This window comes from Nematolebias whitei, chromosome 2 (genome assembly GCF_014905685.2).
Source record: "Nematolebias whitei isolate Nwh7 chromosome 2, NemWhi1, whole genome shotgun sequence".
NCBI lineage: Eukaryota > Metazoa > Chordata > Actinopteri > Cyprinodontiformes > Rivulidae > Nematolebias > Nematolebias whitei.
Window position 1 is genome coordinate 59,590,190 of NC_056499.1, and position 25,742 is coordinate 59,615,931.

General features: G+C 41.9%; 1 protein-coding gene across 2 annotated transcripts in view; it reads right to left on the reverse strand.

Annotated features, from left to right (window-relative positions):
- The window catches only part of LOC119425030 (uncharacterized protein KIAA0895-like), a 368,058-nt gene extending 343,259 nt beyond the window's left edge, over positions 1–24,799 (reverse strand). The window contains exons 1-2 of one of the 2 annotated variants that reach the window (XM_037692563.1): positions 24,626–24,799; positions 24,113–24,589 (exon numbers count right to left, since the gene is read on the reverse strand). In XM_037692563.1, the coding sequence (XP_037548491.1) occupies positions 24,113–24,589; positions 24,626–24,799 (651 nt within the window). Of the gene's footprint in view, positions 1–24,112 lie in introns of both variants that reach the window. The other variant, XM_037692556.1, reaches the window with a different exon arrangement.
- Between the last annotated feature and the right edge of the window lie 943 nt (positions 24,800–25,742).

A 25,742-nucleotide genomic window follows, 5' to 3' on the forward strand; every position in this document is an offset into this window, starting at 1 on the left:
ATAGTCTACTGTTGTACTGATAAATATCTCCTGGAGGGTAAACTATATCTTGGCTGCAAGTATCATGCTGTGCAATCCTTTGTTTTCTACAACTGATAGTGGTTGGTCATTAATTATGATGAAGTTTAGCAACTTTCCGGTAAACATTCGAGCTCCAGGGCTTCAGCGATGTCTTCTTCTTGTTCAATCCGCAGCAAGCAGTCTGATCTCGGTCAGCCGCGCTCAGTCTGCCCCTCCTCTGACACGGACAGACTTAGTGGGTCAGACTGAGCGTGGCTGTAGGAAGTCAGATAGCTTTCTCCGGATTGAAAGAAAATAACAGACATCTGAAGCCCCGGAGATGTCCAACGTAAAACTAATTTTACTGCAGTTTAATGTGGCGCTATGGCTCTGCAGATATTGCACGTTGCTGTCTTGTTTTGTGGTGATTTTAGTGTAAAATACTTCCACACAGCAGACATGCTTCAATGAAAAGTTGTCTAACTGTTAGCCACAGTGCTGATAACTCAGTCCTCACGTTGTAGCTGGCTGCAAACTATGAAATGGATTTCCTGAATGTGAGGTGGGTCTTATTACTCTGGGTTCATGAGACGCACCTCCGTTCAGGAAATCCATTCCATAGTTTGAAGCCAACGTGCAGCACAAATCACAGACATGCATCATGGATTGGAAATTCCGTCAGGTTGGATCAGAAAATCCGAGACGTAAATTATGCCGGTATCGGAGCCCGATACCAATACTGGATCGGCCCCATCCCTAATTAGAATGGTTCCGCTCATACCTAAGTGGCAGGAGTTTTTGTGTCAAGGTTGGTAATAATGTAGTCGCCTCATTACCTCTTTCTTGTGGGGTCCCACATGGTTCGATTCTTGGACCCCTTCTGTTCTCACTTTATTTGCTCCCACTGGGGTCCATCCTGAGGAAACATGGTCTTTCATTCCTTTGTTATGCGGAGGAATGTCAGATCTACCTGCCTGTGAAACCAGCAAGTGTTTGCTCCATTCACCCTCTGTTAAAGTGTCTGGACGAGATAAGGTCTGGATGGCTTCAAATTTCTTAAGTTTAACGATGAGAAGACTTAAGTCATTGTCTTTAGCCCTAGCTCAACTGCCACCACTGATCCTGTCAACCTGGACTCTCTTCAGCCATATCTTAAGCAGTCTGGTAAAATCTCTGGATGGTTTTAGACTCTGACTTCAAGTTTGACAAACAAATCAGCTCTGTTCTGCAAAAAAGTTTCTTCCAACTAAGACAGGTAGCTAAGTTCAAGCCAGTATTGTCCAGACCTGACCTTGAGAAACTAGTCCATGCCTTTGTCATGACCCAATTGGACTATTGCAATGCACTCTATGCTGGGGTCAGCTGGGCCTCCATCTCACGTCTTCAGCTCGTCCAGAATGCTGCTGCTCGGCTTTTAACCGGAACTCATAGGTCTGAACATATTACTCCAGTTCTGTCCTCCCTTCACTGGCTCCCTGTTCGTACGAGGATAGTCTTTAAAATTCTTCTGTTGACCTTCAAATGCTTAAATGGCCTCGCACCCCTTTACCTCTCTGAGCTACTGGAACCTTATGTTCCCTCTCGGGCCCTGAGATCATCCGATCAGCTGCTTTTGGCTGTTCCAAAAACAAGACTGAAGCTCAGAGGAGATCGGGCTTTTTCAGTCATGGGCCCCAAACTCTGGAACAACCTGCCCCCCCAACATCAGGCAAGCCACCTCCCTTCCTCACTTCAAATTCCTGCTAAAAACACATTTGTTCCCGCAGGCATTTCACACAGTGTAAATTGATTTAGTCTTTTTTGTTCTGTGATCCTATGTTTTAAATGCTTTTTATTAATTCTTCGGTTATTATTATTAGTGGGGGGTTTTTTCCTCTTTAATTTTACTCCCATTGATTGTTGTTGTTGTTAAGCATTTTGATAACAGGTTCTGTTTTAAATGTGCTCTATAAATAAAGTTGACTTGACTTGACTACTCCCTGCTGTAAAATGTTCCCTGGGGTCACATGCGCCCCCCCACTGACATAGCACTGGGCGCCCCCAGTGGGGCTCGCCCCACTATTTGAGAAGGACTGATTTATATGATGGTTGAGTTAACATTGATTTAGTATCAGTTATGGTTGAAAACCAAACGTTGATTCAACGTGTAAGTCACCGACCACTTTCTGTATAATTTAAATGTCAGGTTTCAACATTGATTCAATATTTCTGCCTAATTATATTTCAACATTGATTCAATAGTATTTTAATGTCTGGGACATCACAGCACCATAGAAAAGGAAGCCCTTTCGTTATTACTCACACTACAGCACTTAGAGGTCTACATCGGGTCCAGTTCAGAGCCAGTCCAAGTGTTTACTGATCACAACCCGCTCGTCTTTCTTTCACAGATGAGCAACTCTAACCAAAAACTTATATGCTGGTCACTGTTGGTGCAAAATTATAATCTCCAAATAAACTACAGAAAGGGTAAAGAAAATGTGATGGCTGACACTTTATCAAGAGCTGTGTAGGTTTTACTAATGTTTTGTTGTCTGTAAAGTTGCTTATGTAAATAAACATTTAGATGTTTAATTTTTTTTTAGAAACGTTATGACCGCCATTGCAAGTTTGTGTGCGTATGTGCAAATTGCTAATTATGTGTGCATTAGGGGCCGTTTACACGGCGCATATTTGGAGTGCATCCGCAGCTTTCTCTCTGCGGTTCTGCTGATCATTTACACGACACCAGTGGGCCCTCTCTTTGAATCCGGAAGTTTCTGAACCCACCTTCCAGAGTGGAGGTTTTTTGCTGACCCCCTGCTGATAATGTAAACATCTCCCGCTGAGGCTTTGTGTTAAACCACATGCGCACATGCACGCGCGGACCGACGGCATATTTCTATCAACAAGGGGGCGGACACAGTGCTTTCTGAACTACGACTGATGGAATATATTTTTAGTCTCGTAGTTAATCTACGTCAGATTCCAGGTGCTATGATCGACATCTGTGTTGGAAGAGACACAGTCTGATCCAGTTCTAATGTCGCTGTTTATAGAACGAGGCACGCGCACACGTCTCGCTGCACTATAACATACTAAATGTGCTAAATAACAAGTTTAATAATAATAAACAGTATTTATCTTAAGTTTGAGATATATAATGAAGCTCTCTGGACATTACGTAATTCAAATTATGTGATTAAAATTATGCTAAACATATTGCATGTTATTAAAGTTGAAAATGAAGACATCAGGATTAATTTTTATTTTATTTATTTATTCAACACCACATACTGTATGTCACAAATACTGATAATTAAACTGAACACATAAAAAACAAGTTAACTGACTACCGCTTCCGGTATGCCCGAGTAGAGACACTTTCAGACTGCGCTCTGACCGAAATAACTCTTAATTTACCTGCTGTAAGAATATAATTCCACCTATCTATACAGAAATAACGACTTTCTCACAAAAGACTACAAGTAAGGAACCGAAGGCGGGGAAAGGCGATGATACGATGACTGTTCAATTCAATTTATTTATATAGCGCCAAATCACAACAAAGTTGTCTCAGGGCACTTTACAGAAACATTCACATAAAAGCCAATTAGTAAAGTTCTCTATCTAAGGAATCCAGCAGACAAGTTGAATCTTGGCTTTGTTACAGTCTCCCATCCTGAGCAAGCAAAGTGGCAACAGTGGAAAGGAAAAATTCCCTTTTAAAAGGAAGAAACCTCCAGCAGAACCAGCTCAGGACAAGAGACCATCTGCTTTGACCGGCTGGTTGAGAGGAAAGGAAGGAGAGACAGACGAACACAGAATGGTAGGTCCAGGTATAGGTCCAGGTGTACCTGAAAGACAAAAAAACACATGTTAAGGATAGAAAAAATAATTACAAATACAAAACGGGTTGAGCAGAGTAAGTAAAGACAGTAGCAGAGTGAAAAATGTGGTCAGTTTGTCCTCCAGCAGTCTAAGCCTATAGCAGCATAACTAAGGGACAGCTCAGGAAACCCAAGCCGACCCTAACTATAGGATTTAGCAAAAAAGGAAAGTCTTAAGCCTAGTTTTAAAACTGGACAATGTGTCAGCCTCACGGACAGAAACTGGAAGTTGGTTCCACAAGAGAGGAGCCTGATAACTAAAAGATCTGCCTCCCATTCTGTTTTTGTAAATTCTAGGAACCACAAGTAAACCTGCAGTCTGAGAGCGAAGTGCTCTTTAGGAAAATATGGAACAATAAGATCTGTAATATAAGACGGAGCTAGGTTGTTGAGAGCTTTGTAGGTTAACAGTAAGATTTTGAATTCTATTCTGGACTTGACGGGGAGCCAATGGAGAGAAACTAAAACTGGAGAAAATATGATCTCTCCTACTAACGACACAAAAGCAGCTAATGCTAGATGCTAGCTTAGCTCAAAACAACACCGAGAGTGAAATGTTAATGCTAACAGAGCTCCGCAAATTTCGAGAAGAGTCTGGAATTGCACAACGAGACATTTTAGAGTCTCAAACATGGATGGAGGCATCAATTGGGGAAATAAAAAAAGAGAATCGACACACTGGAGGAGAGACTGAATGCAGCGGAGGAGAGAGTAACACTGAAGACCGAGGCATACAGCAAGAAAGAATGTTAGCTTACTTACTTAAAACAGATGCCAAATTAACTGCTAAACAAGATGACATGGAGAACAGATTGCGCAGGAACAATATAAGAGTGTATGGGATAAAAGAAGATTCAGAAGGAAGAGAGATGATCCCGTTTATTGCAGACTTTTTCAAATCTGCGCTAAAACTGCCTGAAGGCATGGACATTTGCATTGAGAGAGCTCACAGAACTACAGCTCCAAAGCCGAAACCAGCAGCACCACCGAGATCCATAATAGTTCACTTTTTGGATTTCAATGTTAAACAGGTGATGCTACAACAGGCATGGAAGCAACGGGACATGGAATTTCGGGGTAACAAAGTTTACTTCGACCAGCACTACTCCCCCGAGGTGCAAAGAAAACGAAAACAAGTGCGTGAAGTGATAAAAAAGCTAAAAGAGCGCAACATCAAGGCACAATTGCCATACCTGGCTCAACTTAGACTGTTCTTGGATAAAGGTGTCAAGACCTTCCCCTCTTTAATGGATGCCCAATCCACACAGAGGGAACTCGGAATCCCTGTGGAGGTGGATGATCGGGACATTTTGGAGAGAGAATTACTACGTGATAGATGGCAGACCCAAGGGAGACGTGAGAAGGCTGATCAAAATCTGAACACCATGGATATTAGGACCATTATAAACTCTGTGGATCAACACAAGGAGGGCTGAGACGGTAACGTACACCTGGTTCTGCCCCCAGATTAGTCGTCATTTCAACCAATGGTGGAGTGTCTGAGAATATAAATAAGGACATGCAGGTATAATATTATTAATATTTCTAAAGTATTGGTCAGTGTGTATGGGGTGAATGTTTTCTCGTTAACTGGGCATCTAAGGCAGCAAAGAGTTGGAGACTATGTGGACTGCTGCCTACACAATATGTGTGCCCCACCCAGGGAGATCATCCTCCCTGTCCGTTTTACATCAGGAGAGTGCTGCCTGTATTATCCAAAAGGGCATCACATGGGATAATTGGAAGTTCTATGATGATGCAGGTCTGTTTTCTTGTTCATTTGGTTTATTGTTTCTCCTCAAGCTGATTTTGAATGCTAAGAACAGTGCCTTGCTGAAGTATTCATCCCCTTGAACTTTTCAACCTTTTGCCACATTTCAGGCTTCAAACATAAATATATAAAATTTTAATTTTTTGTGAAGAATCAACAAGTGGGACACAATCGTGAAGTTGAATGAAATTTATTGGATGTGTCAAACTTTTTTAACAATAAAAAACTGAAAAGTGGGGCGTGCAATATTATTCGGCCCCCTTGCGTTAATACTTTGTAGCGCCGCCTTTTGCTGCAGTTCCAGCTGCAAGTCTCTTGGGGTATGTCTCTATCAGTTTTGGACATGGAGACACTGAAATTCTTGCCCATTCTTCCTGTAAAACAGCTCGAGCTCAGTGAGGTTGGATGGAGAGCGTTTGTGAACAGCAGTCTTCAGCTCTTTCCACAGATTCTCAATTGGATTCAGGTCTGGACTTTGACTTGGCCATTCCAACACCTGGATACGTTCATTTGTGAACCATTCCATTGTAGATGTGGCTTTATGTTTTGGATCATTGTCTTGTTGAAGATAAATCTCCGTCCCAGTCTCAGGTCTCTTGCAGATTCAAACAGGTTTTCTTCCAGAATGGTCCTGTATTTGGCCCCATCCATCTTCCCATCAATTCTGACCATCTTCCCTGTCTCTGCTGACGAATAGCAGGCCCAAACCATGATGCTGCCACCCCCGTGTTTGACAGTGGGTATGGTGTGTTCAGGGTGATGAGCTGTGTTGCTTTTATGACAAACATATCGTTTTGCATTGTGTCCAAACAGTTGGATTTTGGTTTCATGTGACCAGAGCACCTTCTTCTACATGTTTGGTGTCTCTCAGGTGCTTGTGACAAACTTTAAACAACACTTTTTATGGATATCTTTGAGAAATGGCTTTCTTCTTGCCACTCTTCCATAAAGGCCAGATTTGTGCAGTGTACAACTGTTTGTTGTCCTATGGACAGACTCTCCCACCTCAGCTGTAGATCTCTGCAGTTCATCCAGAGTGATCAGGGGCCTCTTGGCTGCATCTCTGATCAGTCTTCTCCTTGTTCCAGATGAAAGTTTAGAGGGACGGCCGGGTCTTGGTAGATTTGCAGTGGTCTGATACTCCTTCCATTTCAATATGATTGCTAGCACAGTGCTCCTTGGGATGTTTAAAGCTTGGAAAATCTTTTTAAATCCAAATCCAGCTTTAAACTTCTCCACAACAGTATCTCCGACCTGCCTGGTGTGTTCCTTGGTCTTCATGATGCTCTCTGCACTTTGAACAGAACCTTGAGACGATCACAGAGCAGGTGCATTTATATGGAGACTTGATTACACACAGGTGGATTCTATTTATCATCATCAGTCATTTGGGACAACGTTGGATCATTCATAGATCCTCACTGAACTTCTGGAGTGAGTTTGCTGCTCTGAAAGTAAAGGGGCCCAATAATATTGCACACCCCACTTTTCAGTTTTTTATTTGTTAAAAAAGTTTGACTCATCCAATAAATTTCATTCCACTTCACGATTGTGTTCCACTTATTGTTGATTCTTCACAAAAAATTTTTATATCTTTATGTTTGAAGCCTGAAATGTGTCAAAAGTCTGAAAAGTTCAAGGGGGCCGAATACTATCGCAAGACACTGTATGTTTGCAAAGGTATCAAATACTATTGAAGGGAAGTAAAATAACTTTTGTTCTCACATGATTATGACAACTTTGAAAATAGTTACTTTCAACATTAATGGTGTAAATCACACTATTAAGAGGAAAAAAAATCCTAACTCAATTAAAAAGGTTGAATTCTACAATTGGGCTTCTGCAAGAAACTCATTTAAATGAGACAGAACATGCTAAATTAAAGAGTGAGTGGGTGGGACCGATAATCAGTGCATCCTATGAAAACTATAAAAAAGGGGAGTAGTTATACTGTGTCATAAATCTTTGCTTTGTAGCAGAAAATGTACTTAAAGATAAAGAAGGCAGCTGGATAGTGGTTGTTGGTTCGATTGGAGGAACTACTCTTAATTATGAATGTTTACGCTCCAAATGAGGATAATCAGAATTTTTTTAAAGAGCTAGCCCAAATTTTAGCGGGACATTCAAAAGGAATAATTGTTTTGGGTGGAGACTTTAATTGTGTCTTGAACCATTACAAGAACAAATTTCCGTTAGAACAAAAATATAAATTATCAAAAACAAAGGCGCTGAAGAATTTGCTAGAGGAGATGGGGCTTGTTGAAATATGGCGTGCAAAACATCCAAAGGTCAGAGATTATACACATTTCTCAAAAGTTCATAAGAGCCATTCTAGAATTGACTTATTTTGTGTTCCCAAAAAAGAGGTCCACAGAGTAGTGGGATGTCATATTGAACCTCAAACTATTTTGGATCATGGACCTGTGATAATGTTTTTAAATGTGGACCTAGAGAAACCTTTAAAGTTATGGAGATTAAATGTATCTCTTTTAAATAACCCAGAGACAATCCAATATGTGATCCAAGATGGCCGCGCTCAGAGCAGTTGCAGCTTCACAGGCTCCCGGTACCATCCCAGTTTTTACAAGTTTTGATATTGACTCTGTGCCTGACTCTGCGCGATTTATGCGTGTGAACTATAGCCGAACCGAACTGATGAGAATAGGAGCGGATTTGCCACGAAATATAGCAGAAATCAGCAACAAACTCAAAGCTACGCTCGGCAGAATGCAGATCTTAAAGTCATCTACCTGGAAGCTGCAGCAGAGGCGTTCCAGCGGGCAGCAGAGGCGTTCCAGCGGGCAGAAGAGGAAGCGCTGCTCCCGGCTTAAGAGGAGAGGATGCCGGGCGGGGGTTATGGTGAGGCTACGAGCTAACGCTAAAGCCGGTAAACTCCCCATGCCGTCTCTCTTTCTGTCGAATGTCCGCTCGTTGGACAACAAGATGGATTTACTTCGTCTGAGAGCGGGCGCCTCAGAAGAGATGAAGAAGTGTGCAGTGCTTTGCCTCACAGAAACGTGGATTACAAGTGAAACGCCGGACTCAGTCTTCCAGCTGGATGACAGACTTTTTTTTCGAGCTGACCGCTGCAGCGAGCTAACGGGGAAATCACGGGGGGGCGGAGTATGCATTTACGTGAGTAAAAGTTGGTCCACGAACTGTACTGTTGTAAATAGCTCATGCTCGAAGGCTTTGGAGCAAATAACAGTGAAATGTCGGCCACATTATCTACCCCGAGAGTTCACAGTGACTTTTATCACAGTTGTTTACATTCCTCCAGACGCTAATGCTAATGAATCACTACAGGAGCTTCATGATATCATCAGCTCGCTGCAGAACAAACACCCCGAGGCTCTTTACGTTGTAGCCGGAGACTTTAACCACATGAATCTAAAGGACTGTCTCCCAAGCTTTAATCAGCATGTGACGATTCCGACACGTGGAGACCGCACGCTGGACCGTGTTTACACGAACGTAAAAGATGCATACAAAGCCGAACCCAGCCCCCACCTAGGACTGTCAGACCACATCTCAATCTTCCTGGCTCCTGCTTGCATGCCCCCGCTGAGACGCTCCAGACCGGTACAAAAGAAAGTTAAATGCTGGATCCAGGACAGTGGCCCCATACTGAGAGATTGTTTTGATCGAACAGACTGGCAGGTTTTCAGAGAAGCTGCTGAAAATGGAGGTTCGCTTGATCTTGACCAATACACATCCTCAGTTCTGGGTTACATTAGTACATGTACTGACACAGTCTCCACTATCAGAAATGTTAAAAGCTACCCAAACAGAAAACCTTGGCTGAATGCAGAGGTGCGTACCCTGCTGGAAGCCAGGAACACTGCCTTCAGGTCTGGAAACTCAGAGGAGCTGAGTAGGACAAGAAAAGAGCTGGTTGCTGGTATTAAGAGGGCCAAGGCCACATATGCAAAGAGGATCGAGGGTCAATTCATCTCACAAGACCCTCGGAGCATGTGGAGGGGCATTAAGTGCATAACAGATTATAAAGGAAGGAGCGAACAATGCCCCAAAGACCCATCTCTGCCTGATGCCCTCAACAAGTTCTATGCATGCTTTGAAGACCCGAACAGACCACCCAGCACCAGACTCACCTCGCCACCAGATGAAGAGCATCTCAGCGTGACCTCAGCAGAAGTAAGGAGTACCTTCAGGAGGATTAATCCGCACAAAGCAACTGGCCCAGACAACATCCCCGGAAAAGTGTTGAAGGAATGTGCTGATCAGCTCTGTGAGGTGCTGGCAGACATCTTTAACACCTCACTTACCCTGGAGACAGTTCCCACCTGCCTGAAGACTGCCACCATCATCCCAGTCCCAAAAAGCTCTACAGTGACTGATCTGAATGACTATCGGCCAGTGGCCCTCACCCCGATAGTTGCTAAATGCTTCGAAAAACTGGTCATGACTCACATCAAAACAACCATCAACATCAACGAGGACCCTCATCAGTATGCATACCGTGAGAACCGATCAAAAGAGGATGCAATCTCCTCTGTGGTCCACACTGCACTCAACCACCTGGAGCAGAAAAACTCTTACGTCCGTATGCTCTTTGTGGACTTCACATCCGCCTTCAACATCATGATCCCCCAAACCCTGATGGACAAACTATCCACACTAGGACTAAGCCCCTCCATCTGCAACTGGGTACTAGACTTTTTAACAAACAGACCACAGTTAGTGAGGATCCACAACCTCTCCTCCTCCACCATAACCCTCAGCACTGGCTCTCCTCAGGGATGTGTGTTGAGCCCCCTTCTGTTTACTCTGCTCACATATGATTGTGCAGCTACCCATCCAGGCTGTCACATTGTAAAGTTTGCAGATGATACAGCGGTGGTGGGATGCATCACAAACAATGATGAGTCCAGCTACAGGCAAGAGGTGGAACACCTGGAGAGCTGGTGCAGAGAGAATAACCTTCACATCAATGTGAAGAAGACAAAGGAGATGATTGTGGACTTCAGAAGGAACAAAAACATCTACACCCCCCTGAACATAAGAGGATCTGCGGTGGAAGTGGTCTCCAGCTACAAGTACTTGGGTGTACACATGAATGACAACCTCAGCTGGAGCAACAACACCACCAGCCTGATCAAGAAAGCTCATCAGAGACTCTACTTCCTCAGACGGCTGAGGCGAGCTGGTCTGGGAAGCTCAGTCCTCACCTCCTTCTACAGGTGTTCAGTGGAGAGCATCCTGTGCTCGAGCATCAATGTGTGGCATGGAGGCTGCACAGCTGCAGAAAGAAAAGCTTTGCAGAGAGTGGTGAAGGCTGCACAGAAATCTGTTGGAATCAGTCTCCCTTCCATCACAGACATCTACACCTCCAGATGCAGGAAGAGGGCCACCTGCATCATGAAGGACCCCACCCACCCAGCACACACACTTTTTGCCCCACTCCCCTCAGGAAGGAGGTTAAGGGCATTAAGTGTAGAACCACTAGACTGAGGAACAGCTTCTACCCTGAGGCTGTTAGACTCATGAATCTCTAACTAGAATAATCACTGTGAAAAACCATATCATGTTGCTGCTGATCTGTTTCAATGTTGATGTGTTCATGCGTGCACATCTGCTCACAGACTCATGTTCATGTTTGTGCTGATGTTCAATGTTTTATGTTATGAGTGCTTAGTGTATATTTAGTTGATGTTTTTCTTAGTTCATATCTTAGATGTTATTACTGTTTTTCTTAGACATTTTATTGTTTGATGTAACTGGGACCCCGTGTACATAATTTCGCTCCACCACATGTACCACATGAGGTGCGAATGACAATAAAGAAACTCTGACTCTGACTCTGATATATAAAAGACAAACTTAATTTCTTTTTAGATACTAATGATAAGGACATGATTTCCCCATCTATTCTATGGGACACAGCCAAAGCATACTTGAGGGGCAAAATTATTTCATTTTCTTCAAAAATTAAAAAAGAGCGTGAGAAAAAAAAGAAAATTTACAAGAACAAATTAGGAAACTTGAAATTGAATATAAAAGAACAAATAGTGACATTGTATTACAGGAACTGAAAAAATGTAGACAAGTTTTGAATGACTTACTAACTTACAAGGCAGAGGGCGCTTTACGTTTCGCCAACCAAAAATATTATGAACAGGGAAACAAAACAAGTAGACTTCTGGTATTTCAGCTAAGGAAATAGCAGGCAAGTCGAAACGTCCAAAAAGTTACATGCCCATTATCCAAAAAGTTAATATCCCATCCCAAAGAAATAGCAAATGCATTTTCAAAATATTACAAACAATTATATGATTCTGTGACCATTCCCAACAAAGCAGATAAGATCAAGCAATTTTTGCAGCGAATTAACCTTAACAAACTTAATGATAACAAAGCTAAAGCATTGGTGGGGACAATTACTGAAGAAGAGATTAAATCTGTTATAGGAAAACTTAAAAATAATAAATCACTTGGAGCAGACGGGTTTCCAGGAGAATTTTATAAATGCTTTCAGGCTGAACTTATTCCACTCTTATGCAGTGTGTTTAATTATGCTTTAAGATCCAAAGAGCCACCCAAAACATGGGCAGAAGCAATTATTTTGGTCATACACAAAGAAGGTAAAGACCCCACACAATGTGCCTCTTATAGACCAATAAGTTTACTGTGTAATGACGTCAAGATTTTAAGTGCCATTTTGGCAAGAAGGCTACAAAAGATCATTAATAAAATTATTAATCCCGATGAGACGGGCTTCATACCCAAAAGATTCGGAATAAATAACATCAGATGTACCCTAAATATCATTTCCGTTGGTCAACAAAACCCACACCCATCAATGCTTCTTGGCCTGGATGCCGAGAAAGCATTCGATCGGGTGGATTGGATGTTCCTGAAACAGGTCTTATTGGAGATGGGATTCGATGAAAATTTTATTAGTTGGTTTGAAGTACTGTATTCCAGTCGAACTTCTAGAGTATGTGTTAATGTTTTTTTGTCAGAAAATTTTCCCTTAAAAAGAGGAACACGCCAAGGATGCTGCCTATCCCCAATCTTGTTTGCTATCAGTATAGAACCTTTAGCAGAGTTAATCAAGACAGACCCATCAATTTTAGGTATATCAGATAAAATTAGGACTCACAAGTTGTCACTGTATGCTGACGATGTTATATTGTATATTAGAGACCCAATAATTTCTATACCAAATATTTTAAAATGTTTGAAAGACTTCAGTATGGTCTCAGGATACCAAGTAAATTAAACAAAATTGGAGGCCATGATGATAAGAGGGACCTGGCCCTCAGAACTATGCAAAATAGTTAATTTCAACTGGTCACCTAATGGGTTTCGATATTTGGGAATCAATATTACTACGGATGTTTCCAAATTGTACAAAGCAAATTATGGGAAGCTATTGGATTAAATTCAAAAGGATTTAGAAAGATGGGAAATTTTACCGCTATTCTTTTTTTGGAAGGTTTGAAACAGTCAAAATGAATATTCTCCCCAGATTACTGTATTTGTTTATGGCCCTTCCTATTTGGAGTCCAGCAACAAGTTTAAAAAAAATGCAAAAAATTATTTCTACCTTTATTTGGCAGAAAAGAAAGGCCAGAATAAAATTTACACAGCTGGCCAGTGGGAAGCCCTACGGAGGTCTTAACTTACCAAATTTAAAACTATATTATTGGGCAGCACAACTGTGTGCAACTGTGAATTGGTTAATACAGAATAAAGAAACAACTTGGTTGACACTAGAACAAAGTTCATGCCCTAAATTTTCATTACAGGGCCTTGCATTTTGCTCAACTGAAATCTGGAACAAGTACAAATTTACAAATATGTGGATGAAAACTACACAAAAGACCTTAAGCATGATTAGAAAAATATGAAAGCACCTCAATCTATATCTAGGGCTTTAAATTTTTTGGATATGATAGATTTTTTACCAGGGCAACATGTTTCAGGGTTTCGAGTGTGGCAAAATAAGAATATAATTTTCATTTATGATTTGTTTGACGGGGAAATTCTGAAATCATTTGGTCAGATTCAGGAGAAGTATGGGTTGACTTCATCTGACTTTTACAGATTTTTGCAGTTGAGAAGTTACCCGATGTCCTATACTGAATGGTCTTTTCTTAAATCACGACCTACTGATTTAGAAATGCTCTTTATAAAGGTCACTAAAAAAAAAAAAAAATCTGATAAAACGGTGTCAGATCTATATAAATGTTTACAGTCATGTATGTCGGGGGGGCCTCCTGGGATAAAGAAAAGGTGGGAACTAGAAATGAACGTTGTGATTGAGGATCAAGAATGGGAGTTACTGTGTGAAAATGGACATAAACTGACTAACAGTCCAACATGGAAAGAATTTTATTGGAAAGTAATCGTTAGATATTTTAAAACACCGTGTATTATTTCAAGATTTGATAAAGCTAAATCAAATTTGTGCTGGAGACAATGTGGACTAGTTGGAGATCACACGCATATCTTTTGGGACTGTCCAAAGATTAAAACATTTTGGGAAGCAATTAGAGAGGAAATTTCAAATATTTTACACATTTATATTGAATGGAACCCCATTGTCTTTGTTCAGGGAGTGCTCCCGAGTGACCTATTAAGTAAAGAAAAACGGTACCCGTTTGGAATCCTTGTTCTGGTAGCAAAAATAATTACAGTATGTTGGTATAAACCTTTACCCTCTACTATAAATGAATGGAAAGAAAGAATGGTGAGCGTTTATAAAATGGAGAAAATAACAGCAAAATTAAACATGTCCATTGATTTATTTAAGAAAAGGTGGAACCCTTTGATAATATACTTGAAATTGACATTGTAGCATGTAAAACAAATGTAAATACACAGGTATACTCTGTGTGTATGTTTAACATGTGTTTCTGTTAAGATGTAGACAAAAACTGCGTGAGGAAGACCTTCCCTTTAGTTTCTGTGTGTAACCTTTTTTATTTTTTATACTCCACTGATCAGTGGAGGAAAGACTCTTTGGAATTTCAGCTTGCTGAATCGTTTGGATGTTCTTGTTCTACTGATTTGTTTGGTTGTACTGGAAATTGATGTTTGTGACTTAATGGGCTAAATATTGAATTGGAATACAGAACTAATAAAATAAAGTCTTGTTAAAAAAAAAGTTAACTGTAAACTGCATTAATGAACTGAACTCTTGTTTTCATCCTGGATATACTGGTCCCATGTTGTTCATCTGGCTCGTTCAGGCTGTCACTCCTTTGATTAATGCAGCTTAAAATATTCAATGGATTGAATAAAAGAACTGAGGGTAATTTTAAATAAATTGTTCATCCAACATCTCTCTCTTCGACGTCCTCCTGCATTGCACCTGGGCCGAGCATCGTTCAGAACCGGTCCGCCTGGTGGAAGGACAGCTTCTTCTTCTTTCAGGAAAAATAAAAACTCAGCTTGAGTTTACTTTGATCACACAACAACCAGCTAACATTATTAAGAACATTTGATTTACCTGCAGTAAATCAGCTACTGATTATCACGGAGTGAAGTCCGACATTGTCAAGTTGGTTCTGGTCCACTCAGCGACCGGTGTGGAGCTGTTAGACGAAGCGTCAAATCTGTCGACACTTATCCAAAATCCAGCTTTAACTTGTTGTTAGCTGAGATTTTAGCCCAGAGGAAAGGAGCGTGCCAAGGCAGCATGTATGCGCATTAGGTGAAGGTACAAAATTCACAGCGCCATCTAATGACCCGGCATGGTAACTACAGTGGATTCGGGAGGGTGGGGGGGATTCCTCCGGATGCATGTAAACACAAAATCCGTCCGTGTCAACGTAAATCTTTTCCTCTAATTAACATACGAAAAAAAACTAAGTTTCCCCCCATCATATCCGTGTAAATAGGGCCTTTGTGTCCAGGTGCACGGCTGTGAGTGGAGCAAGACAACGAGGACAGTGATTGGCAACCTGCCTGGAGGTGTGCTGCACAAAAGGAACTGCGTTGGTGATGACCTTGGCTTTCCACCCACTCTGCGCATCCCAACCAGCCACAGCTGACCTGCTGTCCATCGTTCTTGTCAGATCAGTTAGTTTTTGTGAAGAGTTTTGTAGGGGTGAGTTACCATTTTATTTTCCAAGATATTTTCCTCTGTTTTTGTTAGTTTAGTTCAGGTAAGAAACCTATATTTTGGTTAATTTTGATTGTTTATGTAAGAGAAAAATAGTAAAAATAATAGTTTGTTTTGTTTGTTGTTTTGACCTGGGCTCACACTTGATGGTTGGTAAAACTCCAACTCATCAACAAAATTTTCACAATTGTAAATAAACTCACTGTTTAAGGCCCTATTTACACAGACACGATGGGGGGGAAACGTAGGTTTTTTTCGTATGTTAATTAGAGGAAAAGATCCGCTTTGACACGGACGGATTTTGTGTTTACATGTATCCAGAGGAATCCCCCCCCCCCCCCCGCCCTCCTGAATCCACAGTAGTTACCATGCCGGGTCATGAGTTGGCGCTTTGAATTTCGTACCTTTACCTAATGCGCATGCGTGCTGCCTCGGCACGCTCCTTTCCTCTGGGCTAAAGTCTCAGCTAGCAACAACTTAACAAGTTAAAGCTGGATTGTGGATAAGAGTCGACAGATTTAATGCCAAGCGGGACCGCTTCATCTAACAGCTCCACACCGGTCGCTGAGTGGACCAGAACCGAGTTGACAATGTCGGACTTTACTCCGTGATAATCAGTAGCTGTTTTACAGCAGGTAAATCAACATTCTTAATAATGTTTGCTTGTGTTTACTTCGATTACAAAACAACCAACTGAGATTTATTTTTTCCTGAAAGAAGAAGCAGCTGTCCTCCCACCAGGTGGACCGGTTCTGAACGAGGCTCGGCCCAGGTGCAGGAGGACATCGAAGAGAGAGATGTTGGATGAACTATTCATTTAAAATTACCCTCAGTTCTTTTATTCAATCCATTGAATGTTTTAAGCTGCATTAATCAAATGAGTGACAGCCTGAACGAGCCAGATGAACAACATGGGACCAGATTCCAGGATGAAAACATGAGTCCAGTTCATTAATGTACTTTACAGTTAACTTGTTTTTAATCGTGTGTTCAGTTAAATCATCAGTGTTTGTGTGACATACAGTTTGTGGTGTTGAATAAATAAATAAAATAAAAAGTAAACCTGATGTAATCATTTTCAACTTTAATAACACGCAATATGTTTAGCATCATTGTAATCACATAATTTGAATTACATCATGTCCAGATAGCTTCATTATATATCTCAAACTAAAGATAAATACTGTTTATTATTAATAAACTTATTATTTAGCACATTTAGATGTTATAGTGTAGCGTGACGTGTGCACGTGCCTCATTCTATAAACAGCGACATTAGAACTGGATCAGATCGTGTCTCTTCCAACAGATGTCGGTCACAGCACCTGGAATCTGACGTAGATTAACTACGAGATTAAAAATATATTCCATCAGTCGTAGTTCAGAAAGCACTGTGTCTGCCGCCATGTTGATAGAAATATAGCGTCTGTCTGCGCGCGTGTGTGCGCATGTGGTTTAACACCAAGGCTCAGCGGGAAATGTTTACATTATCAGCGGGGGGTCAGCGAAAAACCTCCACTCTGGAAGTTGGGTTCAGAAACCTCTGGATTCAAAGAGGGGGGCCACTGGTGTCGTGTAAATGATCAGCAGAACCGCAGAGAGAAAGCTGCGGATTCACTCAAAATATGCGTCATGTAAATGGCCCCCAACACTTATTCATTGACTCCGAGGCTGCTCGAGGTGTGAGGAAGGTGGAAACGCCCACATTTAATTACAACCTGGCAGCTGTGTTTTCCCCAGTTTGTAACAATGAACCTGCTGTGAGCAGATGGGTATGAATACAGCAGCTTAAAGGAAATAAATTAGCAGCATGGATAATCAGCAACACAAATAAAGTCACATATCACCAATTAAAAGTGGCATTACAGTGATTTTTCTTTCTTTTTTTTACTGTGGTTATTCTGGTTAGAGATTCATGAATCTAACAGCTTCAGGGTATAAGATGTTCCTCAGTCTAGTGGTTCTGCACTCAATGCTCCTCAACCTTCTGCCTGAGGGGAGCGGGGCAAAAAGTGTGTGTGCTGGGTGAGTGGGGTCCTTCATGAGGCAGGTGGCCCTCTTCCTGCATCTAAAAGGTGTAGATGTCTGTGATGGTGGGGAGGCTGACACCAACATCTTATGTGCAGCCTTCACCACTCTCTGCAAAGCTTTTCTTTCTGCAGCTGTGCAGCCTCCATGCCGCATGTTGATGCTGGAGCACAGGATGCTCTCCACTGCACACCTGTAGAAGGGGGTGAGGACTGAGCTTCCCAGACCAGCTCGTCTCAGCCGCCTGCTCCTTCTAAAATCCATGATCATCTCCTTCGTCTTAATCACATTGATGTGGATGTTGTTCTTCCTGCACCAGCAGAAATTATTTGTTTTTCAATTCCAATTTCAATTATGCGTTCTATAAGGAGCATTTGTAACAAAGCCAAAAGCAGAGTGATCAATTGTGTCCAGCTTACGAAGGACACCCTTACAAGCATGTCTATAAATTATGTCTCCATATGCCAACAGAGGTAGAATGTTTTTTTTTTTCAATAATGGTGAGTTCTGCAGCCAATGTAAAAGATCGATTTCTATATAGATAGCCAAGTCTCGCTTTAACCTTAGATTGCAAAGAATTAGCATGATGAGTAAAAGAAAGAACTCCATCAATCCAAATTCCCAAATATCTATAAACTCTTACCTCTTCTATAATGTCACTGTTTATATCCTGATGCATGCTCAATAATCCAGGTAGAAAAATCTAAAAAGTTAAATCTGTTCCTCTGGACATTCAAAAAAAAAAAAAAAAAAGTAGAAACGTTTCATCTTTCATCCGAAAGACTTCCTCAGTCTGAGGTGCTGTATTTGGCTCAGTCTCTTAAATAGCACCTTCTCAGAGTGGATCAACCAGTTTGCTGTTGACAACCAAAACCAGCTGATCACATGCTCAAGAAGGACCATCAGCCTAACAATGGATCATTAGCACCTGATGGCTGTTTACTATTCACAGAGGGCTGAGTGATACTAGCAATCACAGCATTGTAAGAGGGGGACAGTTGAACCCGGAGGCCTCCACCCCTGTTTAATGATGGACGGTTTCTTTTCACAAAGATGGCCTCCTTTACTCCTCTCTCAAACCATCGTTCCTCTCTGTCCAGGATGTGAACATCTTCATCCCTGAAAGAGTGACCTCTGGCCTGGAGATGAGTGTAGACCGCAGAGTCCTGGCCTGATGATGTTGATCTTCTGTGCTGGGCCATCCTTTTGGCCAGTGGCTGTTTAGTTTCCCCGATGTAAGACTGATCACAGCCCTCCTGACACTGAACAGCATACACAATATTACTCTGTGCCGGGGGACTGAATCTTTGGGATGAACCAGTCTTTGCCGTAATGTATTTTGGGGTTTAAAAGCTACTGGGAAGTTGTTTTCAAAAAATAAACGTCTCAGTTTCTCTGATACTCCCTCAACATATGGAATGACCTCTGGTCTGGGTTCCTCCTTTTCACCTGATGGCTGACTGGAGTCCTGTTTGGGTTTCTTCTCTGCTTTCAGGAAGGCCCAGTTAGGATATCCACATTGCTCTAGAGCCTGTTTTGTGTAGGATTTCTCCTTCTGCCTGGGTCCTGAGCTAGTGGGGACGCTGTCTGCTCTGTGATACAGAGTCCTGATGACTCCTAACTTGTGCTCCAAAGGGTGATGGGAGTCAAACTGCAAATACTGGTCTGTGTGAGTGGGTTTGTGGTACACCTCGGTTTGCAAATGTCCTCTATCCGAAATCGAGACCTCACAGTCCAAGAAAGCCAGCCTGCCATTTTTTACATCTTCTCATGTGAACTTGATGTGTTTATCCACAGAGTTGATGTGGTCAGTAAAATGTTGGACTTCCTGAGATTTAATTTTAACCCAGGTGTCATCAACATACCTGAACCAATGACTTGGTGGTGTCCCTGAAAAGGACGTCATGGCTCTCTTTTCTACCTCCTCCATGTACAGGTTGGCAACAATAGGAGAAACTGGAGACCCCATAGCACACCCATGTTTCTGCCTATAACATTGCTCCCCATATGTGAAGTAGGTTGACTGCAGGCACAGTTTCAAGAGTTGACACAGTTGTTCTGTGGAATCCTGCTGCTCAGAGTGGTGTCTGATTTTAATTTTAAACTGACCACCTCTACTGCCTCATCAACAGGAATGCACGTAAAGAGTGATGTGACATCAAAAGAGACCATTGTTTCATCAGTCTCCATGATGACATCCCTGACCTTGTCCACAAAGTCCATGGTGTTCTGTATGTGGTGTTCTGAGCTGCCAACTAAAGGGATAAGTACAGACGCCACATATTTAGAAACAATGTAAGTGACAGAGTTAATCCTGCTAACAATTGGTCTTAAAGGTACTCCTTGTTTGTGAATTTTAGGTAAACCATACAGACTAGGTGTTGCCTCCCCTGGGTACAGTCTGTGGTACAGAATATGGTCAATAGCCTTGTCCTGCTCCAAGTTTTTCAGGCAATCTATTAACTTCTTCTTGTAACCACTTCCTGGATCTCTTTTCAGTGGCTCATAAGTTGTTAAGTCACTAAGGAGTGTCATAACTTTCTCATGATAGTCTTTCTGGTTCAAAATCACGGTGCACCTTCCTTTGTCTGCTGGGAGAATGATGATGTTTTTGTCCTTGCTAAGAGTGGTGAGTCAGCCATCAGGTGAAAAGGAGGAACCCAGACCAGTGGTCAGTCCATATGTTGCGGGAGTATCAGAGAAACAGACATTTATTTTCTAAACATAACGTCCCAGTGGTTTTTAAACCCCAAAATACGTTACGGCAAAGACTGGTTCATCCCGAAGATCCAGTCCCCCGGCACAAACAGAGTAATATTGTGTATGCTGTTCAGTGTCAGGAGGGCTGTGATCAGTCTTACATCGGGGAAACTAAACAGCCACTGGCCAAAAGGATGGCCCAGCACAGAAGATCAACATCATCAGGCCAGGATTCTGCGGTCTACACTCATCTCCAGGCCAGCAGTCACTCTTTCAGGGATGAAGATGTTCACATCCTTGATAGAAAAGAATGGTGGTTTGAGAGAGGAGTAAAGGAGGCCATCTTTGTGAAAATAAATCGTCCATCATTAAACAAGGGTGGGGGCCTCTGTGTTCAACTGTCCCCCTCTTACAATGCTGTTATTGCTAGTATCACTCAGCCCCCTGTGAATAGTAAACAGCCATCAGGGTGCTAATGATCCATCGTTAGGCTGATGGTCCTTCTTGATCATGTGAGCAGTTGGTCTTGGCTGTCAGTAGCAAACTGGTTGATCCACTATGAGAAGGTGCTATTTATAAGACTGAGCCAAATACAGCACCTCAGACTGAGGAAGTCTTTCGGATGAAAGACGAAACGTTTCTACTTTTTTTTTGTTTTGTTTTGTTGTTTTGTTTTTGAATGTCCAGAGGACCAGATTTAGCTTTTTTAGGTCACTGTTTATAGTTGTGAAGTCTACCGAGTTGGGTTTGGTTCCTCCTCAATGACCGAACCACGTAATTTTAATTTTCTTGACATTAAGGGTGCATTCACACCTGATAGTCCGGTAGACTCGGTTCGGTTGGGGACCAATATTCATGACCTTTTGTTTACATTTGAGCTGTTGCATTTGCATTCACACTGCACTGTGCAGTCGAGTCAACCTGTTGAACCAACCTATTCCCCCGCTCGCCTGTGGGGGCGCTGCACCAAGAACTACTGAAAGAAACAACACAAAAACCTCTGAAGACACTTCTTCTGCTTCTTCTGGAAATAAAAACAAAAACGGAGTGGCACCAAGTTTTAGCAGTTTAAGGAGTTATATTTTGTCATTTTTCAAAAATCGACTCAGCATGAGCAGAAGATGAGGCAGAAAACCATGGAGAATATTGTTTTTCACACAAGGCAGCTGACGGCTCCATATAAGGTAAGAAAAATGCGTGTTTGTTTGCCCTGCGCTGTACTCCACTTCTTGCTTGTGGAGCGGGGCCCGGTCTGTTTACATTCACACTGTACTTGAACCGCGCTGGAGTTCTCTTCTACCGGACTGAGACCAACGTTTTAGCCCGGGCCAAAGTTCGCCTTTATGTTCCGTGACAGAGTTTGATGGCGCTTTCACACCTTCCCAAACGAACCGGACTTTCTAGGAAAACGAGCTAGAGTTCGATTAAAGTGGACTAAACAGGGCTGGTGTGAATGCACCCTTAAGGCCAAATTTAAGTTAGAAAAGGCCTGCTGGATTTCAAGAAAACCACATGCAAGCGACGTCACAACTTCATCTGGAATAGAACCAAAACATATAAAATAGTGTCATAGGCATATAAATGGATGGAGGCCTCACTAACAGGACATGAGATATCATTTATAAATATGGGAAAAAGAGTTGGACCAAGAATGGAGCCTTTGGGTACACCTGACATAATGGAAGAAACTGTATTAGTCAACCTTGACTTGCTGCGACCTATTTGAAAGATGATTTACAGAAGCATGTTAGTGGAGGTCCCAAAATTCGAATACAGTCAAGTCGTTTCAATAAGATGGAATGATCAAGAGTCAAAAGCTGTTGCCAAATCAATGAATATTGCTGCACAATACTGTTTGAATTTCTTTGAGAACTTTCAGAGGTCGCAATGCAACCATACCCTGAACGAAAGACAGATTGGGTGCTGGACAAACCATTAAAAACCTTCAAATAATGTGTTTGCTTATTCACCAGTTTTTCAAAAACCTTTGACACACAATGTAGAATAGATGTTGGCCTATAACTGTTAACATCAATCTGACTCCCACCGCTAAAGAGAGGATTAATAGTAGCAGCCTTCTACTCACAAGAATTTGAGCAGTTAAGAAACATAAAAAATATTAGCTAATGGTGCCACACCAAACAGAGCCGCCAACTTAAAAGAGTAATGGAGGTAGCTCGTCCAGTCTAGAAGGCTTTAGAGGTTGTAATTCCCTCCTGACCTCGTTCTCTGTGACTAAGTGAAAACAAATGTTATAAAAAGACAGGGTGAGACTGGGAGGAGTCAAAGGATACATTGGACAATTTCCCCAAGTATTGAGCTGAAGAGCTACTATTCAAACCAGTCAATGTAGATGTTGTAACACCACCGGAACCTGCATATTAAAAATACTAACTATTTGTTCTTTATCAATGACTACAGTATTATCTAGAGAGGACGGCAAAACTGAGGGCTTACAGTATTTTCCACTTGTCTTGCTGTTTTCCAAAATAACTGGAGTAGAGACACTTGTGTAAACTGCTCTGTAAAATAAGCAGACTTTAACTGTTGCACTGTTTGTGTTGCTATATTTCAAATCTGATGAAAAGCAAGTTCATCACTCTCCAACCCCAACTGCCATGCTTTACACCACGTAATATTCTTTTTCTGCAACAAAGTTGCTTAATCAGGGGAGAACCATGGGCTAAAATGTTGTTTTATTCACATTTTTTTTATTGGAGCATGATTATCGATCACTGTACGAAAATAGTATTTAAAACAACGGCCATGTGTCCTCCACTGTGGGGGCAAGGCCAATCCTGCCCCATTTCAACTTTTGTGAGATCACGCAGAAAAGCTTGATCATTAAATATCAAAGTTCATGCTCACTGATCCAGGTAAAAAAAAATTCCAACATTGTTCAGTCAGGTCATTAATTTTTTTTCTTGATCATTAACATTTTTAAGAATTCGCTTCTGATAATGCATCCAGGAGCCTTAATTCTCTGGCCTTCACGGGTACAGACAATAAAACAGTGATCAATTAAGTCATTACAAAAGACACCAGTACAGTACATATGCAGGAAATTTGTTAAAATCACATCTATCAAAAAGGTTTTTGCTCAGTTCAGATGGGATCATATCGTGTTGGATTTTTATTTTTTTAATTTAGCCTTTATTTATACAGGTAGTCTCATATCGTGTTGGTGCAATATTAATGGATATAAATTTAGACAGTTGAATTGCTGGATAACAGAATCAGGGGGATTCAACATATCTTAATTTAGGTCTCCCAGGAACACAAATTCTGAATGAGTAAAGGATGCTAATGCATTACTTAAGGACAGCAGGGAGCAGGTTGGAGCAGGAGGGCAATAGTATCCTGCTACTGTTAAAGATAAATAATTTGAAAGCTGAACCTTTAAAACCAAACGACCAAACTGGTTAGGAATTGATTTTTCCAGAACAACAGAGCACACCAAATGACCCTTTATATAAATAGCAACCCCTCCACCCTTGGTCATCCTGTCCCGTCGGTACAGATTATAACCCAGCAATTTAAATCAGAATAAGAAATAGACCTGTGCAGCTATGTTTCTGAGACAATAACAAATTCTGGATTAGAAAATTCAACCCAGACTCTCAATTGGTCCATCTTAGGACTCAAACCCACCTGCTCCAGGAAGAGACCAGAACCTTCTCTGTACTTATCTAGAACACTCGTCGGCTCGGGCTGCATGTACTCAAACTGTGGCTCATACTTGTAGTTGGACTGGAAGAAGGCCTGCTTTTCCTGGTCCAAGTTCAGAGGTCTGAGGGAGACAAGCAGACACGGTCGGATGGGAGTGGGGAGTGTCGAATCAGCTGCTCCTTTAGCTATGTGGGGAAGGGAGGTGGCGGGTCTTATCAGCCCCCTGCCGGCTCTCGTCACCAAAGGGTAGTTAATGGAGAGGGTGCTTTCGCTGCGTCGCATCCATCTGCCCCTTCCAAGGCTGGAGCTGGTCAAGCTCTGAGATGGGGTGGAGGAGGCCGCACAGCCACTGCGCCAAGGAGGCTGCAGGATCTTCCTGTCTGCCACGTGTTTCTGAGAACCTCGCAGGAACTGCGATGTCACCTTCATGCTGAGGGAATGGTGAAGCACTGGCCTGTTCTCTGCCCCCTGGCAGCTGCTCGTCAGGTCCAGAACCCTGTTGTGGGACACCCTCTCCTTTCTGGGGACATGACTTCTTCTGGCTGCTGCATTTTTGACTGAACAGTTGGAGGTTTTGGGTGGATCCATTGGGACATTTGGCTCCAGTGGGTCCCCGACACTTTCATTCTCGACCTGATCCATGAAGACTTCGCCCGACTCCAACACCATCACCACAGTCGTTGCACCTTGAACTGCATACAGAAAAAACAATTGTACTGCTTATGTTTTAAAACTTAAAAATTCAGATTATTCTACATAAGTGGGGCTAAGAGTAAATGTTTAGAACAATTAATTGTAAACAGCTTTTCATTATCCTCAGTTTTAAGAAATAAATTCAATTATTAAATTCTGGGGCAGCTGTGGCTGAGTGGTTAGAGCAGTCGTTCTCCAACACAAGAGTTGGGGGTTCGATTCCACCAGCAGCAACATGTCAAAGTGTCCCAGGGCAAGACAATGAACCTCTCATTGCCTCAGATGTGTGTCTCAATGGTGTATGAATGTAATAAAGCACTGATTATTTTTTGTACAGAAATATTAGAGTGCTGTATGAATGGGTAAATGAGGGGACAGATTGTAGTGTAAAGTGCTTTGAGTATCTTGATAAGATAGAAAGGCGCTATATAAGTGCAGTTCATTTACCATTCTAACTGCATCTGATCCAGTGACTAGTCCAAGCAATGCCAAAACCAAAGTGGATCACTGATGTCTTAGCCTATTAACAACCCACTCAAAAATGTCACATGCAACAGTCTCTGTAAAGGTAAAATTTAGGGATGGGGCCAATCCGATCCAGTATCTGTATCGGGCTCCGATACCAGCATAATTTACGTATCGGATTTTCCAATCCAACCTGCCGATATCTCCAATCCATGATGCATGTCTGTGGTTGTGCTGCACGTTGGCTTCAAACTATGGAATGGATTTCCTGAACGGAGGCGCAGCTCATGAACCCAGAGTAATAAGACCTGCCTTGCATTCAGGAAATCCATTTAATAGTTTACAGCCAGCTACAATGTGAAGACTGAGTTAGCAGCACTGTGGCTAAAAGTTAGCCAACTTTTCATTGAAACAGGTTTGCTGTGTGGAAGTATTTTACACAAAAAACACCACA